The sequence below is a fragment of the Bombina bombina genome, chromosome 2 (genome assembly GCF_027579735.1).
Source record: "Bombina bombina isolate aBomBom1 chromosome 2, aBomBom1.pri, whole genome shotgun sequence".
NCBI lineage: Eukaryota > Metazoa > Chordata > Amphibia > Anura > Bombinatoridae > Bombina > Bombina bombina.
Genome location: NC_069500.1, coordinates 586,602,985 through 586,622,881, shown reverse-complemented (window position 1 = coordinate 586,622,881; position 19,897 = coordinate 586,602,985). Strand labels below are relative to the sequence as shown.

At 39.9% G+C, this 19,897-nt stretch overlaps 1 protein-coding gene across 2 annotated transcripts in view; it reads left to right on the top strand.

The window, feature by feature from the left end:
• Nucleotides 1–19,897, top strand: part of PCSK5 (proprotein convertase subtilisin/kexin type 5) — an 868,299-nt gene that overhangs the window by 831,654 nt on the left and 16,748 nt on the right. For both annotated transcript variants that reach the window (XM_053702490.1, XM_053702492.1), the window contains 3 exons: nucleotides 3,202–3,382; nucleotides 14,129–14,346; nucleotides 19,367–19,603. In XM_053702490.1, the coding sequence (XP_053558465.1) occupies nucleotides 3,202–3,382; nucleotides 14,129–14,346; nucleotides 19,367–19,603 (636 nt within the window). The remainder of the gene's footprint in view (nucleotides 1–3,201; nucleotides 3,383–14,128; nucleotides 14,347–19,366; nucleotides 19,604–19,897) is intronic.

Sequence of the window (19,897 nt, the reverse complement as noted above, 5' to 3'; positions counted from 1 at the left end):
TTCTATTCTATTGGGTACTTGTAAAGCGCAAACTAATCACCCGTGAGGGTCTCAAGGCGCTATGGGAGTGGGGGGCTAAGGGAAGATGATTCAGTCGAAGAGCCAGGTCTTGAAGTCCTTCCTGAAGTTTGTAAGGGAGGTGGATTGTCTAAGGTGCAGCGGGAGGGAGTTCCATGATTCTCTTGTTGACGGGGAGCCAGTGTAGGTTCCTTAGGTGTTCGGTGATGTGGTTTTGGCGAGGGATGTCGAGGATGAGTCTGGCCGAGGTGTTCTGGATGCGTTGGAGTCGTTTCTGGAGCTTGATGGTGGACCCGGCGTAGAGTGCATTGCCGTAGTCCAGTCGACTACTGACGAGGGCGTGGGTGACAGATTTTCCAGTTTCGGTGGGGATCCACTTGAAGATGTTTCGCAGTAGGTGGAGTATGTGAAAACAAGTCGAAGAGACGGCGTTGACTTGGGGGTCCATGGAAAATGATGAGTCAAGGTTGATGCCTAGATTTCGTGCGTGGTGTGTTGGAGTTGGAGGGTGTCCGAGGGGGCCACCAGGAGTCATCCCATGCAGATTTGGTGGGTCCGAGGAAGAGGATTTCGGTCTTGTCAGTGTTGAGTTTGAGACGGTTGTTGTTCATCCAGGTGGCGATTGCTGTAAGTCCTTCGTGGATGTTTTTCTTGGTGGTGGTGGGGTCTCGGATGAGTGAGATGATTAACTGGGTGTCGTCGGCGTAGGAGACGATGTTGAGGTTGTGTTGTTGGATGATGGCGGCGAGGTGGGCTGATTGCCGTGGGATTGGAGGAGAAGGGTGGGAGTCTGACTTTCTGGGTTCTGCCGCTGAGGAAGGAGGTGATCCATTCCAGGGCCTTATTGCAGATGCCAGCATCATGTAGGCGCGTGAGGAGGGTGCTGTGGGTTACAGTGTCGGATGAGGGTGGCAGGCTCTCCTTGGTCGAGCAGGGCGCGGATGTCGTCTGTGGAGGCGAGCAGGGCGGTCTCGGTGCTGTGATTGCTCCTGAAACTGGATTGGGAGGGGTCCAAGATGTGGTTGGTCTCGATGTGGTCAACAAGTTGTGTGTTGATGGCCTTCTCGATTACTTTGGCTGGAAAGGGGAGTAGAGAGATGGGGCGGTAGTTTTTAGGATCTATGGGGTCAGCTGTGGGTTTCTTCAGCAGGGGTTTCAGCTCTGCATGCTTCCAGCCTTCTGGGAAGGTGATAGTTTTGATGGAGCAGTTTATGGTGATGCAGAGTTCGTGGGCGAGGGTAAAACCCGCTTTGTTGAATATGTGGTGCGGGCATGGGTCTGAGGGTGCTCCGGAGTGGATAATTTCATGATTCTGAGTGTGTCCTCCGTGGTGAGGGGGATCAAGGTAGTCCGTAGACGGTGGCGGGTGGTGGGTTTGGGTGAGGTGGGGGTGGGTGGGTTAATAACTATTTAATAACTATTGTACCTAGTTAAAATAAATACAAACTTGCCTGTAAAATAAAAATAATCCCTAAACTAGCTACAATGTAGCTATTAGTTATATTGTAGTTAGCTTAGGGTTTATTTTATAGGTAAGTATTTCGTTTTAAATAGGAATAATTTAGTTAATGATAGGAATTTTTATTTCGATTTCTTTTAATTATATTTAAGTTAGGGGTGTTAGGTTTAGGGTTAGACTTAGGTTTAGGGTTTAATAACTTTAATATAGTGGCGGCGACGTTGGGGGCGGCAGATTAGGGGTTAATAAATGTAGGTAGGTGTCAGCGATGTTAGGGCCAGCAGATTAGGGGTTAATAATATTTAACTAATGTTTGCGAGGCAGGAGTGCAGTTTAGGGGTTAATATGATTATTATAGTGGCGGCGGCAGATTAGGGGTTAAAAAGTGTAGGTAGATTGCCGCGACATTGGGGTCGGCAGATTAGGGGTTAATAAATATAATGTAGGTGTCGGCGATGATGGGGGCAGCAGATTAGGGGTTCATAAGTATAATGTTGGTGGCGGCGCTGTCCGGAGCGGCAGATTAGGGGTTAATAATTATAATGTAGGTGTCGGCGATGTCGGGGGCGGTAGATTAGGGGTTAATAAGTGTAAGATTAGGGGTGTTTAGACTCGGGGTTCATGTTAGGGTGTTAGGTGTAGACATAAAATGTATTTCCCCATAGGAATCAATGGGGCTGCGTTAAGGAGTTTTACACTGCTTTTTTGCAGGTGTTAGACTTTTTTTCAGCCGGCTCTCCCTGTTGATTCCTATGGGGAAATTGTGCACGAGCACGTTACACTAGCTCACCGCTGACGTAAGCAGCGCTGGTATTGGAGTGCGGTAATGAGCAAAATTTTGTTCAACGCTCACTTCTTGTCTGGTTTGTAAAAACCCGTAATACCAGCGCTGTCTGTAAGTGAGCAGTGAGCATAAACTGCTCGTTAGCACCGCACAGCCTCTAACGCAAAATTTGTAATCTAGGTGAAAGTGAGCTCACCTATTAATTATATTTAACTTTTTTGTTAACCATATATAATCTGTTTACTCATCAACAGAATGGCGCCCACATGTGGGTAATGTATTAAACTATAGAATTTAATATGTCAAACTGCGTCTCAACATATTAAAACACAAATAACGCTACTCCCAGCACTATGCTTATAGCTAAAATCCTCATTTAAAATACACAAAACCACCATGATATCCAATTAATTATTTAGTTCCTAATGTTCCCCTTTGTTTATTGCCACCTCCCATCTCATGGAAGTTTTTAAACCTTTTTAATAAATTGAAATCTAAGATGGCTAATGCTATTATCCCCTCACACAACTTTGGGTTAAAATATTAAGAATAGATAGATAGATGATAGATAGATACGATAGATAGATGGATATGATATATAGATAGATAGATAGATAGATAGATAGAGGACTTTCAGAGTGTTGTGCAGTATAGTATATAGGGCAATTACAGAGTTCTAAGCATATTTGCATATTTCTAATGAAACAACATAGGTGTTGGGTCTTTCTTTAGTTTTCAACAACTTTTTCTTCACACTGCATTTTCTTAGTGGCAGGCCTATTTCCCTTTTTATTTGACTGAATTTTTTGAGAAATTACATTTTATGTTACATTTATTTTCTATTTTTTTGCATTTATTCTTAAGAAATGTTATTGTTATACATATGGACTTGTGATTTGTATGTTTTTCTAAAGATTTTGCTTTTAATTTCTTGATACAGGTACCTTTCTTATGGAAGAAAGTTGCATTTACACATGTCCTAAAGGAACATTTAGTAATGAAAAGGATCATCGGTGTGAGAAATGTACATCTGGGTGTGAGCAGTGCACAGAAACTGATGAATGTTTGCGGTGTTTAAGTGGTTATCTGCACGATGGGATATGTCACAACAAATGCCCAGAGTAAGTGTACACATTTTCCTCTCACAGTGTCTCAGTGACAGGATACTTAGAATAGTGCCATGATACTAGTATCTAAAGTTATGTTTTTAGTTTGCACCATAGATTCATTAAAGGGACAGTCAACACCAGAAATGTTGTTGTTTTAAAAGATAGACAATCCCTTAATTACCCATTCCCCAGTTTTGCATAACCAACACAGTTATAATAATACACATGTTTACCTCTGTGATTATCTTGTATCTAAGCCTCTGCAGACTGCCCCCTTATTTCAGTTAATTTGAAAGACTTGCATTTTAGCCAATCAGTTCTCACTCCTTGGTAAATTCACGTGCATGAGCTCAATGTTATCTATATGAAAACGCATGAACTAACGCCCTCTTGTGGTGAAAAACTGTCAAAATGCATTTAGATTTGAGGCGACCTTCAATGTCTAATTAATTAACATATGAAGCTCCTAGGTTTAGCTTTCAACTAAGAATACCAAGAGAACAAAGCACAATTGGTGATTAAAGTAAATTGGGAAGTTGTTTAAAATTGCATGCCCTATTTGAATCATGAAAGTTTTTTTAGACTTGACTGTCCCTTTAAGACTTTAATAGTCTCCTCCTTCAAGGTCATTTTTTATATAATAAAATTAAGTTTTCATGATACATATAGGGACCGAATTATCAAGCTCCGAACAGAGCTTGATGCCCCGTGTTTCTGGCGAGCCTTCAGGCACCCAGAAACACAAGTTATGAAGCAGCGGCCTAGAGAATCTGGCTCCCAGGGCAAAATACCAAAATGCGCCCCCCTTACAGATTCTAAAGTCCCCCTCCTAGACCTTGCATGTCACTCTGTCATTTAGAGGTCAGCTCCAAAGCAGCAGTGCACTACTGGGACCTAGCTGAACACATCTGCTGAGCAAATGACAAGAGACAAATGTATGTTGCGGCCAACCACCAGTTAGCTCCTAGTAGTGCATTGCTGCTGCTAAGGATATGTACATATGCTTTTCAACAATGGATACCAAGTGAACAAGAATAATAGAATTGTCTTAAAATTCTATGGTGTATCCTGAATTATGAAAGTTTAATTTTGACTTTCCTATCCCTTTAAATATGTCCTTTTTCTACTACAATGTTTTTTCCAAATATATTGATATTATCTAAAAATATCTTTATATCTTTTACTGATTGCCATTATATTTATACTTTTCTTATAGACATGCATATTTATTTGTTTAATGCATATCAATAGACATGTGCATGGCGAAAAAAATTGGTTCGGTCCGGATCGATTCAGATGTTTTCGAATTCGGAAAAATTCAAATCAATTCGGTTCGGATTCGTTTCGGATTCATTCAGATTCAAATAAATTCGGCTGGATTTGGTTCGGTTCGGAAATTCGGAATTTCGGTATGTGTTAGGTGGGATGTGCTGTGTATTAGACTAGTATTATGTACTGTATATTAGGTGTAACCCATAGCAGAGTTATATAACCTAATATACTGTACAATACTAGTGTAATCCATGGACATCCAAATCTACCGAATAAATCCGAACTAATTCGGATTTATTCGTTAGATTCGTGACTATTTTAATTCGGAAATTCGAATCGATCCAAATCTCCGAATTTAACGAATTCGGCCGAATTTCCGAATCGATCCAAAACGAATCGCACATTTCTACATATCAATCCCTTTAAATTATTATCCAAAATGTATCTACAAAACTTTCAATAGACTTTAAAGTTGAACTTTGCAGAAAATTTATCATGTAAGATTTTCTAAAGGATTGCAATATGTCACTTGGGTGTATTTGTAACATATTTAGGGGTCTATTACAATTATTTAGAAAAGTTATAACAATTTTTTTACAAAATTCAATATTAAAGTCTATGAGATTTTAGCACATAAATAATTTGATAAAGAACTGTAATAGCTGTTTATTTTTCAAATATACTATACACACAGGCAGTAATAGACAGAGACATGCACACACAGACAGTAATAGACAGACATGCACTAATAGACAGAGACATGCACTCACAGGCAGTAATAGACAGAGACATGCACACACAGACAGTAATAGACAGAGGCATGCACACACAGGCAGTAACAGACAGACATGCACTCACAGACAGTAATAGACAGAGACATTCACGCACAGGCAGTTAAAGACAGAGACATGCACACAGGCAGTAATAGACAGACATGCACACACAGACAATAATAGGCAGGTGCATGCACACACAATCAATAATAGGCAGATACATGCACTCACAGGCATTAATAGACAGAGGCATGCACACACAGGTATTAATAGACAGAGACATGCACACACAGGCAGAAATAGGCAGATACATGCACACACACACAGGCAGTAACAGACAGAGATATGTACTCACAGGCATTAATAGACAGAGACATGCACTCACAGGCAGTAATAGACAGAGACATGCACACACAGGCAGTAATAGACAGAGACATGCACACACAGGCAATAATAGGCAGATACATGCACACACAGGTAGGATTAGACAGGGACATGCACTCACAGGCAGTAACAGAGACATGCACACACATTCAGTAACAGACAGAGACATGCACACACAGGCAGTAACAAACAGAGACATGCACACACAGACAATGATAGGCAGATACATGCACACACAGGCAATAATAGGCAGATACATGCACTCACAGGCATTAATAGACAGAGACATGCACACACAGGCAGGAATAGGCAGATACATGCACACACAGGCAGTAATAGACAGAGACATGCACACACAGGCAGTAATAGACAGAGACATACACACACAGGCAGTAATAGGCATACACACACACTCACATGTGAGTTTGTGAAAACTTGACATTGTCATTATGGAGTAAATGACACATACACACACCCATCACTATTAAGCATTTGTAAACAATAAGTAAATATATAAATAAATAAATAAATAAAAAAGGTATAATGTCAAAAATATATATTTTTTAATTCAACAGTCCTTAACAGAAAACCTGTTCCTTAGTATGTGGAAACACAATTTTTATAAAGCACCTTTTTTAATTAGCTCAGTAAAACGAAACAATATGTACATATCATTATGTAAAGACCATGGGGGATATTTATCAAAGGTCTGGCGGACCTGATCCGACAGTGCGGATCAGGTCCACCAGACCTCGCTGAATGCGGAGAGCAATACGCTCTCCGTATTCAGCATTGCACCAGTAGCTCTTGTTAGCTGCTGGTGCAACGCCGCCCCCTGCAGATTTGCGGCCAATCGGCCGCCAGCAGGGGGTGTCAATCAACCCGATCATACTTGATCGGGTTGAATTGCAGCAATGTCTGTCCGCCTGCTCAGAGCAGGTGGTGTCTGTAGGCTCACCAGAAACACGGGCCCTCAAGCTCCATCTGGAGCTTGATAAATGGGCCACCATGAATAATTTGTCATATGCATAAAACATTACCTCTTTAGTGACACAGATCAGTGAGATAGGAGACTGCTTTCCTCAGTTCCTCTCCTTTTTACTTTCAGTTTTAGCTCTAAGTAGTTATCTGGTCTTAACACACCCCCACTGTGAGCTTGTTGCTCCATTAGTATGATTGACATTCAATACAGCCAATTAACATAACAGCTTCCTTTCAAATATATAAATATATTTTTAATGTATATGCTTGTGATCTATGTATTTTAACCTTTGCTATACCAGTAGTTTATAAAGCAAGCAAGCACTGCTACTTTAACACAGTGCTCCCCACTGCTCCCTATTGCGTCCCGGACCACTGCCGGTCTGCCCGCCCCTAGAAATGGCCCTGCGCTGCTCCATAACCGATTGGCTGCGAATCTGCAGGGGTTGGTATTGCACCAGCAGTTCACAGGAACTGCTGGTTCAATGATAAATTCTGAGAGCGTATGCTGTCGGCATTTATCGATGTGCAGCGGACATGATCCTCAATATCGGATCATGTCCGCTCGTATCATGATAAATAGGCCCCATAGTGTCACATTTTATATAGCTAACCAATTTGCTTTTGTTATCAATTTTATCCCTTTCTCTGTCTCCTTGGTTGAAACTTGGTATACTGAAATAGGCTTAAGAGTATGACTAGTACTGAATATTTCTTCTCTTTGTGGTGTACTTTGTGGTATGGACAGTTTGTGTAAACAATACCTTAAGCAAGTTGTATATCTATTCAAATGGTTAAAAAAAGTCACACAAATGGCCATCATTATGCTGTCTCATTTGCGCAAATATTCTTTGAGGCAAATAAAGATACAATGAAACTTGAATATCTCAATAGTTCATTTGAAAAGCTAAACATAAATAATGTAAGATTTTTGGACAGTTTTGGGCTTTACCAATAATTTAGACCCAATGTATTAATGTATTTGTTGAAATATAAAAGCACAGATAGTCCTCAGTTTACACCGGGGTTCTGTTTCAGAAGGAACAGTAGTAAAAACAAAAAAAAATCAGTGTAAAATGAACCCAGTTATATAATGTAATCCAGTGGGAAGCAAATGAGTTAGGTTCTAGGCCCCTCTCAAAATTGACATTAGTAATGTAATATTATATTATATTATTACTTAATATATATTATATCTGTCATTATATAAATTATTATATTATACCTAAAGCCCTGAAATCAATGCTGTAAATGTAAAGTCAGCAATATAAACATAGTTTTTATGCTTGTGAAGCATGTCGCTATCCATCAATAAGGCAGTTCTGTTTATCAGCCAGTGGGCAATCTGTTTTTTTCTTTGCTGCATATAAAAAGCACATTTTTTAACAGTTTTTTTTTTTTTTTTAACATACACATCCTGTTAACTTCAATGATGATAGCAAGTGTTACCGTTTAAGAAAGCAAATGAATGGCAAACTACTGTCATGTGCTGTGTACAGTATTACAGTGCTGTACTATAAATGCAGGTAGTAAACATTTTTTTCAGTTATGTTACTCAATGAACAGCAGTATTCTTGTGGTTAAAAAAACAAATTCAGTATACAATGGTCAAGCAGCTCTTAACAACATATTGTTCATAGAAAGCATAACACCCTCGTAGGATATTTGCACATAGTCTGATTCAGTAGATCACATGATGGCGGAACCTTTACATTTGTATAATTATTGACCTGCAACAGGTAAGTTTATATGTTATAATATGGATTATGATAGCCTTGGTGACGCTATAGTGCCAATTTTATTAAAGACAAGAGGCGAGTATTTTGCTTTACTTTCTTTACTTTCTAAACTCCAACAGTAATACAAGTACAGAAAAAAGAAACATAGTATATCTGGACCACCAATCAGATCACAGTACACGGTAATAAAGCCAGGCTCTAGACAATCCACTTCCTCTTTCTTTACTGGTCCGGACCGAACCAATCCTCAGGAACTGTAGAATATCAGACCAACGGGTCTCCAACGGAACCGGAACATGATTCTTAACAGATTATATATATATATATATATAATATAATATAATATATATATATATATATATATATATATATATATATATATACAAAGGGAGGGAGAAAAAGGGTTTACCCTAGGGGGGGCAAAATACTCGCCTCCTGTTTTTAATAAAATTGGGAGTATAGAGTCACCAAGGCTATCATAATCCATATTTTATGACAAGACAGGAGACTCCTATTTTGCTTTTTTAAAGCTTAAGTATCTAACAGTGACAAAGCAGCCTGAGAAATAGGTTTAAAATAAAATGTACGAAATATAGTGTCAGAAGACCAGTCTGCCGCAGCCAGTAAGTCTTGCAAAGAGCAACCCTTCCTAAAGGCACAAGAGGCCGCCGCCCCTCTAACTAAGTGAACCCCAAATGAGGATGGAATGTGAGCTAGGGACATGACCCATCGTATCCATCCAGCAATAGTAGGAACTGATATGGGACAAAAGGGCTGAACATAAGAGATCAGTAAAGGGCCTTTTTCTGATGTTCGTAAAGGAGCCGTGCGAGAGCAATATTCTTTAAGGCATCTTGCTATACATAGTAGAGGTTCTGAAGCTAGATAAGGGTAAGATAGAGAAGACGAAAAGGTTTTAGTATGTCTATTAATATGAAACTGTAAACCTGATGGAGATAGTGAAAAAACATCTACATCAAGAGCCTGTACATCGGAGGCTCTACTAAAGGAGAGAAGACAGAGAAGGGAAGCCAATTTAGCTGATAAATGTTTCATGGATAGCGATGAGTTATCCGGCCAAGATTGAAATAAGGACAGAAGTTTTGATACCTCGCAAAGGGATTTATAACGAGATTGAGGGGGAATCCTAAGACGGATACCTCTCAGGAGATGAGAGATGAGAGGGTCCTTACCAACCGTTAAGCCATTAACCGGAAGGTGAGCCACTGAAATGGCAGAGTGAAAGAGATTAATTGTACGATAGGCCTTCCCTTGTTCATATAGATGAGCAAGGAAATTAGCTATAGTCACCGGAGGTGCTGAAAAGGGATCAGTACATTCTTCCACGCACCAATGAACCCAGATTGACCATGCGGATTGATAGGACCGCCGAGTTCCAGGAGCCCAGGAATCTCTGAGGAGACCCTGAGCTGTGTCCGAAAGGCCTGAGGGGTCCCAGGAACCCCTTAAACTGTCCACACTAGGAGAAAGAGCGATTCATTTAGAATTAATGGGTGATAGTCACCTTCCGTGCTCCTCAGGAGGTCCGGAAAGGGAGATATCAGTAGAGGGCACTGACAAGATAGTTCTAAGAGGGCTGGAAACCAGGCTTGAGCTGGCCAAAGGGGAGTGACTATCACGATAGAGATTTTGAGTCTGCGGATGAGGGCTAGAAGTCTGGAGATCATGGAGAACGGGGGAAAAGCATAGGCGCCATACGGGGGCCACTTCTGGAGAAAGGCATCTGTGGCTAGGGCTCCCGGGTCTGGTAACCAGCTGAAGTAAGTCGAGAGATGGTAATTGGTGCGGGACGCAAATAGATCTATTGATAAGGGTCCCCTGAGAGTCTCTATTTTTAAAAAATACGTCTGTTCAGTCTCCAGTCGCTGGTGTCTCTCCAGTACCTGGAAAACCAGTCCGCTACGACGTTGGACTGTCACGGAAGATATTCCGCCATCACTGATATATTGTTCTTGAAGCAAAATTGGTAAAATTGCAGAGTTAAATTCACTAAGGTCAGTGACCTGGTGCCGCCCAGTTTGTTGATATACTGGACAGCTGAGATACTGTCCATATGTAGTAGGACACAACAATTGGTCAATGAATCCTTGACGGATTGGATGGCAAAGGAACCTGCTATGAGTTCCAGGTAGTTGATATGGAGCGAGGACTCGTCCGGAGTCCATTTGCCCCCGGTGACCTGAAAGTCGGATGATGCACCCCATCCAATCAGGCTGGCATTTGATTTTATTATATAAAGTCCGATAAGGTACCGAAAATGGCCCTGCCATTCCAGGCTTCCATATTGTGAAGCCACCAGGATATCTCCTGTCTGACCTCTAGGGAGAGTGTTACCAGTTGTGCAAAGGAAGGGTCTTTGTGTAGGTAAGAGTGTTTCAATCTCTGCATAGCCCTGTAATATAAGGGACCTGGGAGAATTGCCTGAATGGAGGAGGACAGGAGTCCTATGATCCTTGCAAGTTTTCGTAATGGTAATTGAGGTTTTCCCAGAGCTGAGCTGTGTTCCTTCCAAATAGTGACCAGTTTGGCCTGTGGTAAGGCCAGGGTAGCTGTTAGTGAATTCACTGTGAAACCTAGAAACTCTAGAGTTTGGGCAGGAGAGAGCAGAGATTTGTCGTGATTGATCACGAAACCTAGGTGTTGTAGGAGGATCATTGTGAACTCTAAATGATTGAGTAACAAGTTCTTGTCTTGTGCTAAAATGAGGATGTCGTCGAGATAGAGTATGAGTCTGATGCCCCTGGTTGAAGAAAAGCGGCAACTGGTCTAATAATCTTGGTGAAACACTAAGGAGCTGAACTGAGGCCGAAGGGGAGACACGTGAATTGCCAGAGTTCCCCGTTCCAAAGGAACTGGAGATAATGGCGGAATGCTGGATGCATAGGTACTGTTAAGTATTCATCCTTTAGATCTAGATGAACCATCTAATCCTACCCTTGAAGGGTGTCCCTGAGAAGGTTTATGCCCTCCATTTTGAAATGGCGATAAACGAGAAATAAGTTTAATGCTTTCAAGTTGATGACAGGGCGAAAGCCTCCATCCTTCTTTTTGACCAAAAAAATATTGCTTAGAAACCCTCGGGCTGAAGCCCATTCTATAGCCCCTTTGTGGAGAAGCTGTTGCATTTCCATGTTTATAAGTTCCTGTATAGATTGAGGAAACGGAATTGGTTTGGGTGGGAGGGGTTGTGACTGGAGTTGGAAGAATTCTTTATGGAATCCTAAGACTGTTTGCAAAACCCACCGGTCAGAGGTTATAGTGTTCCATGTTGAGAAATAATGAGCAAGTCTGCCCGCTAACTCTATTGGGGAAGCATGAAGGAGTGAAAGACTCACCTTGGTTAGTGGGGACTGAAGGGGCTTGAGGATGACCTCTGGTTCGGAAGGGCCGGCTTCTTGTAGGGAACAAAGGTCTAATTTGTGGAGCATATGGTTGGCGGAAGGAGTCTCTGAATGTTGCTTGGCTGGGCAAACGACCCCTGAAACATTCCAGCCCTGGCAAAAAAACCTGTTATAGAGCACTCTGCGCTTATTGGACTGAGCCCTGTCCAAAGAGGTAAATGTAGAAACAAATCTATTTAGATCTCGAATAAAGGATTCCCCAAAGAATAAGCCTTTGGCTGAAGAGCCGCCTTCTGTTTTTGCCATATTGGTCAGTTTAGGGTCTAGCCTGGCAAGTGCTGCCCGACGTCTCTCAGTAGAGAGTGCTACATTGGTGTTGCCTAAAAGGCAAATTGTACGTTGTGCCCATTCTCTGACCTGTTGAGGGTCTAAGGGTTGTGAAGTTACCATCGCCTGATTGGCGAGCTGTAAAATTTGTGTGATGGGGCCCACCATGTCTAATAATTTATCTTGGGCTGACCTAAGTGATTTGTCTAGGCCCCTTCTAGGGTCTCTCCCATCCCTGGTAAGGAAGGTTACCATGGTGGAGTCGAATTCATGGGTGGAAGATTCCCTGTCTGGGAGCACAGGTCGTGGGCATTCTGCCTGTAATTTATTCCTTGTGGGATTAGGAAGGGGCTTTCTTAGCCAAGTTTGTAAGAATTGCATTATACGTGGTGAAGGGGACCATTCAAATGACTGTGGGTGTCTTATTTGGTCAGGGTCAAACATGGGCTGACCTAGGGGGTCTATAATGGTTTGGGCAGGGTAGGTGTTAGTGTCCTCTTGGGGACAGGGTGTTTCGTGAGGCTCTTCAGGCCATTATTCCTCTGACTCATGATCTGATAGATACCCGTCAGCGTAGTACGTGGGGTTATTTGGTTCAGAGGTAGTATTATTGTCATTGTCCTCCCTTATTGTTACCTCAGGGGAAGGGGTTATGACAGCCTTGTTTTTCTTAATAAGGGGGGGTTCCCCTTGGTGTTTGGATTTTGAAGTACGCTTTTTAGAGGTCTCTGATTCAGAGGGGTTTTGTGACAAGGTTAGAGGTTCAAGTATCTCCTGTATAATATTTTTCACCATAGATGAAATGTCTGCTATAGCAGAGGATACTGCTTGTGACACAGAGTTATTAACCAACGACTGTATGTCAACAGGGGTTTGTTCATCATCATCATCATCAGACATGATATCTGATTCTTAAATTAAGGAATAAAATAATTCAGAATATATATAATGATAATATCAACAGATGTATTATGCCTGCTGCAGAGCTCAGAGAGTACCGCCAAATAACAGAAAGTCGCTTCTGTTTATTATATAAAAAAATACTTTTGTTTTTGCTTTGCAGTTATTTTTCACAAGGATTCTGTGTTTTTTGATATTGAATTCGTATCTGCAGATATAAATGAAATTATTTTACTACCCCATACAGATCATATTGCGTATCATTTGTTAAACATAAACCACTACAAATTGCGTTTATTATTGGTGGTATAGTGGAAAAATTAGGATCCAAGATGGCAACGGTCACGTGGTGTGACGTCTCGTGTGCGTAGCAAAAAAGTATACAAATTCCTCCACCAAGATGGCCGCTGGGGCACAGCGAGGCGGTAAAAAATGCGCCCGGATGGTGATTCTGAGAAGAAATGTAACTTGTTTAGTTCTAGCGTTCCATTACGCTACCAATGATAATATATACATTATAAAATGAATAGTGGTATGTAGTAAAAACAAAAAGCGTTAGTATACACAGTTTTGAACACAAACAAAACAAAACAAAGTGTTAAAGTATGAAATATAGGTAGAAAAGATATAGGAAAAGAATCCACTCTCAATGAATGAGTGGTCAGAAAAGATAGATATAGAATCTCCAAAGACAAGAGAGATTACAATGCTATAGAAAATTAATTCAGAACAAGTTTACATCACCTTGCTGCTGGAGCAGTAAAGAAAGAGGAAGTGGATTGTCTAGAGCCTGGCTTTATTACCGTGATCTGATTTGTTGTCCAGATATACTATGTTTCTTTTTTCTGTACTTGTATTACTAATGGAGTTTAGAAAGTAAAGAAAGTAAAGCAAAATAGGAGCCTCCTGTCTTGTCATAAAATTGCTGCAAACTTTTAATGCTGAAAAAAATGTCTCTATTTCTACCTATTGTACCTTTTACCAAAACATGCAATTCTTCTCCATGCATGTTCTCTACAGTGGTTTTGTTGGCATTGGAGGTGGCTGTACAGAGTGTGATGGTATCTGTAAAACCTGTGAAGGAGTGCCTGAATACTGCCTATCATGCAGTGCCCCTAATGTTCTGGAGCAAGCCACGTGTAAAAGCTCTTGCTCAGACAAATACACAGCTGTTAATGGCGTCTGCAAGCACTGCCCTCCTAACTGCCAGGGATGTGCCGATGAAAACACCTGCACAGGTACTGAATTGTTACCCTGTTTCATTCATACAGAAAGCAGATAATGTCATAGTCATATGTTGTAAGTTGTCACCTTTATCAGTCTAAAATGGTCTTCTATCTTGTGTTTAAAATTGATTTCTTTTAAAACCCATCACCACAAACGGAGAGTATTTTATGTATGTAACATGCTTTTAAGTTAGTAGTAAAATGTCCTTAAAGTAGCTCTAAATCGTCAAACCCTTAATCTTGATAAATTCTTCAATAACATAAACTCATTTAACCTTTAATGTTAAAGGGACATAAAAGTCCCTATGTAGCCAACAGTTTTGTTTATTTTTTATTTAATTCTGGCATAGTATTAGCCATCTTGTGCATGTTCCTCATTCTCATTCCTAGCTTCATGTATACTCTTTCGTCTTACTTTTCTGTGTATAATATCAACTGAGCTGAGTAGCATCACTATGCTCTGCAGATGGAAGGAGCAGAGGTGTTCAGGCATACTCTAAGCAACAGCAGGTCACAGGAGATAGGTCTGGACAGGATTGCTTATTTTGGTGGTTTGTTAGCAATGCTGTGCTCTGTAAATCTTTATTGCCTGATTTGTTCAGTGTGTGTGTGTATGTGTGAGTTTGTGTGTGAGTCTGTATGTGTGTGAGTGTGTGTGTGCTTGTTAGTATGTTTGGGAGTCTTTAGGTGTGTGAGTGTGTGTTTGTTAGTGTGTGTGAGTGTGAGTCTGTGTGTGAGTGTGTGTTTGTGTGTTTGTTAGTGTGTGTGTGTATGTGTGAGTTTGTGTGTGAGTCTTTATGTGAGTGTGTGTGTGTTTGTTAGTATGTGTGTGAGTGTAAGTCTGTATGTGTGTGAGTGTGTGTGTTTGTGTGAGTGTGAGTCTGTATGTGTGTGTCTGTGTGTTTGTTAGTGTGTGTGTGTGTTTGTTAGTATGTGTGTGAGTGTGAGTCTGTATGTGTGTGAGTGTGTGTTTATAGTGTGTGTTCGAGTATGTGCGTTTTGTGTGGGAGTGTATGTGTAAGTGTACCTGAAATAAGTAGAAATTATATATGTGTGGGAGGAGAAAGGTACCAGTACAGTAGCACAGCAGGAAAGAGACATCTCGTTTGAGGTATAACTTTGTTATGTAGCTGGCATAATGTGGGCTGCTGAAACAATAATCTGAGGTTTCTTTTGTGCATAGAGCTGGCATAAAAAGCGGATGCAGCAGGGATTATACATCTAATCTGAGGTCTCAATTGGCAGTAAAGATGGTATAAGGAGGGATGTAGGTACATGAATCAGATCCGTGGTCTTATATAAGCATTTATCTAGCATATAAACTGCAGTGACAGATATTATATCTAAAGTTTAATTCTGGATTTGCTATGAGTCTGTGGTATATGAATATATTCTCTTAGGCCTAGATATAGAGTTTGGCGTTAGCCGTGAAAACCAGCGTTAGAGGCTCCTAACGCTGGTTTTAGGCTACCTCCGGTATTTGGAGTCACTCAAAAAAGGGTCTAACGCTCACTTTTCAGCCGCGACTTTTCCATACCGCAGATCCCCTTACGTAAATTGCGTATCCTATCTTTTCAATGGGATTTTTCTAACTCCGGTATTTAGAGTCGTGTCTGAAGTGAGCGTTAGAAATCTAACGACAAAACTCCAGCCGCAGGAAAAAAGTCAGTAGTTAAGAGCTTTCTGGGCTAACGCCGGTTTATAAAGCTCTTAACTACTGTACTCTAAAGAACACTAACACCCATAAACTACCTATGTACCCCTAAACCGAGGTCCCCCCACATCGCCGCAACTCGATTAAATTTTTTAACCCCTAATCTGCCGACCGCCAACTACGTTATCCTTATGTACCCCTAATCTGCTGCCCCTAACACGGCCGACCCCTATATTATATTTATTAACCCCTAATCTGCCCCCCACAACGTCGCCGCCAGCTACCTACACTTATTAACCCCTAATCTGCCGACCGCAAAGCGCTGCCACCTACGTTATCCTTATTAACCCCTAATCTGCCGAGCGGACCGCACCGCTACTATAATAAAGTTATTAACCCCTAATCCGCCTCACTAACCCTATAATAAATAGTATTAACCCCTAATCTGCCCTCCCTAACATCGCCGACACCTAACTTCAATTATTAACCCCTAATCTGCCGACTGGAGCTCATCGCTATTCTAATAAATGTATTAACCCCTAAAGCTAAGTCTAACCCTAACACTAACACCCCCCTAAATTAAATATAATTTACATCTAACGAAATTAATTATCTCTTATTAAATAAATTATTCCTATTTAAAGCTAAATACTTACCTTTAAAATAAATCCTAATATAGCTACAATATAAATTATAATTATATTATAGCTATTTTAGGATTAATATTTATTTTACAGGCAACTTTGTAATTATTTTAACCATGTACAATAGCTATTAAATAGTTAAGAACTATTTAATAGTTACCTAGTTAAAATAATTACAAAATTACCTGTAAAATAAATCCTAACCTAAGTTACAATTAAACCTAACACTATACTATCATTAAATTAATTAAATAAAATACCTACAATTACCTACAATTAAACCTAACACTACACTATCAATAAATAAATTAAATACAATTCCTACAAATAACTACAATGAAATAAACTAACTAAAGTACAAAAAATAAAAAAGAACTAAGTTACAAAAAATAAAAAAATATTTACAAACATAAGACAAATATTACAACAATTTTAAACTAATTACACCTACTCTAAGCCCCCTAATAAAATAACAAAGACCCCCAAAATAAAAAATGCCCTACCCTATTCTAAATTACTAAAGTTCAAAGCTCTTTTACCTTACCAGCCCTGAACAGGGCCCTTTGCGGGGCATGCCCCAAGAAGTTCAGCTCTTTTGCCTGTAAAAAAAAACATACAATACCCCCCCCCAACATTACAACCCACCACCCACATACCCCCAATCTAACCCAAACCCCCTTAAATAAACCTAACACTAAGCCCCTGAAGATCATCCTACCTTGTCTTCACCTCACCAGGTATCACCGATCCGTCCTGGCTCCAAAATCTTCATCCAACCCAAGCGGGGGCTGGCGATCCATCATCCGGTGGCTGAAGAGGTTCAGAAGAGGCTCCAAAGTCTTCATCCTATCCGGGAAGAAGAGGCGATCTGGTTTAGGTTTATTTAAGGGGGGTTTGGGTTAGATTAGGGGTATGTGGGTGGTGGGTTGTAATGTTGGGGGGGGGGTATTGTATGGTTTTTTTTTACAGGCAAAAGAGCTGAACTTCTTGGGGCATGCCCCGCAAAGGGCCCTGTTCAGGGCTGGTAAGGTAAAAGAGCTTTGAACTTTAGTAATTTAGAATAGGGTAGGGCATTTTTTATTTTGGGGGTCTTTGTTATTTTATTAGGGGGCTTAGAGTAGGTGTAATTAGTTTAAAATTGTTGTAATATTTTTCTTATGTTTGTAAATATTTTTTTATTTTTTGTAACTTAGTTCTTTTTTATTTTTTGTACTTTAGTTAGTTTATTTCATTGTAGTTATTTGTAGGAATTGTATTTAATTTATTTATTGATAGTGTAGTGTTAGGTTTAATTGTAGGTAATTGTAGGTATTTTATTTAATTAATTTAATGATAGTATACTGTTAGGTTTAATTGTAACTTAGGTTAGGATTTATTTTACAGGTAATTTTGTAATTATTTTAACTAGGTAACTATTAAATAGTTCTTAACTATTTAATAGCTATTCTACATGGTTAAAATAATTACAAAGTTGCCTGTAAAATTAATATTAATCCTAAAATAGCAATAATATAATTATAATTTATATTGTAGCTATATTAGGATTTATTTTACAGGTAAGTATTTAGCTTTAAATAGGAATAATTTATTTAATAAGAGATAATTAATTTCGTTAGATGTAAATTATATTTAATTTAGGGGGGTGTTAGTGTTAGGGTTAGACATAGCTTTAGGGGTTAATACATTTATTAGAATAGCGGTGAGCTCCAGTCGGCAGATTAGGGGTTAATAATTGAAGTTAGGTGTCGGCGATGTTAGGGAGGGCAGATTAGGGGTTAATACTATTTATTATAGGGTTAGTGAGGCGGATTAGGGGTTAATAACTTTATTATAGTATCGCTCAGGTCCGCTCGGCAGATTAGGGGTTAATAAGTGTAGGCAGGTGGAGGCGACGTTGTGGGGGGCAGATTAGGGGTTAATAAATATAATATAGGGGTCGGCGATGTTAGGGCAGAAGATTAGGGGTACATAGGGATAATGTAAGTAGCGGCGGTTTACGGAGCGGCAGATTAGGGGTTAATAATAATATGCAGGGGTCAGCGATAGCGGGGGCGGCAGATTAGGGGTTAATAAGTGTAAGGTTAGGGGTGTTTAGACTCGGGGTACATGTTAGAGTGTTAGGTGCAGACGTAGGAAGTGTTTCCGCATAGCAAACAATGGGGCTGCGTTAGGAGCTGAACGCGGCTTTTTTGCAGGTGTTAGGTTTTTTTTCAGCTCAAACAGCCCCATTGTTTTCTATGGGGGAATCGTGCACGAGCACGTTTTTGAGGCTGGCCGCTTGCGTAAGCAACTCTGGTATCGAGAGTTGAAGCTGCGTTAAATATGCTCTACGCTCCTTTTTTGGAGCCTAACGCAGCCTTTATGTGGACTCTCAATACCAGAGTTATTTTTATGGTGCGGCCAGAAAAAAGCCGGCGTTAGCCACGCGGGTCCTTACCGACAAAACTCTAAATCTAGCCGTTAGTTTGGTCAATAGGAAGATAGAAGGTTATTTATAATATGCCAGTATGGTACAATATTGGTGATATTGTTTTTCATTTCTTTTTTTTTTCTCTTTTTTTGTGGTTATGAATTTGTTGAACTTGTCTTTGGTACAGGATAATTTAAGAAATTATGTTAATCTGTATGTTATGTTAGAAAAAATAATTAATAAAAATTATATTAAAAAATAAAACAAATTAAATACAGATCGATGGAAAAAAAAACATTTTCTTTTCTCCTATTTTTTTTTTAGAATGTATTGCTGAATATTTCCTTTTAGATAAGGAATGTTTGGACGATTGTCCTGATGGATATTATGATGGAAATGGAATCTGTCATAAATGTGACCCAATGTGTGCACAATGCAGTGGGCCTAACCCTAATGACTGTGAAGAATGTGCCAACACTAGATTTTTTCTTTATAATGGTGAGTGCTTTGGAAGATGCCCAAAAGGATCCTATTATGACTCCAACACCAAAGAATGCCAAGGTATGTATTATTTAACATTTAATCATTTAGGAATTCTGTTTAGTTTAATGTATATTTAAATATAAAATATGCACATTTTATTAGGACAACAGAAATGCTCCTTTAGCCAAAAGGGCAGGATCAGAGTTGAAATGGCTAAAATAGGTTGAGGAAACGTTTCCTCGTTGAGATTTATTGATCTTTTAAGACACTGAACCCAAATTTTTTCTTTCGTGATTCAGATAGAGCATGCAATTTTAAGCAACTTTCTAATTTACTCCTATTATCAATTTTTCTTCGTTCTCTTGCTATCTT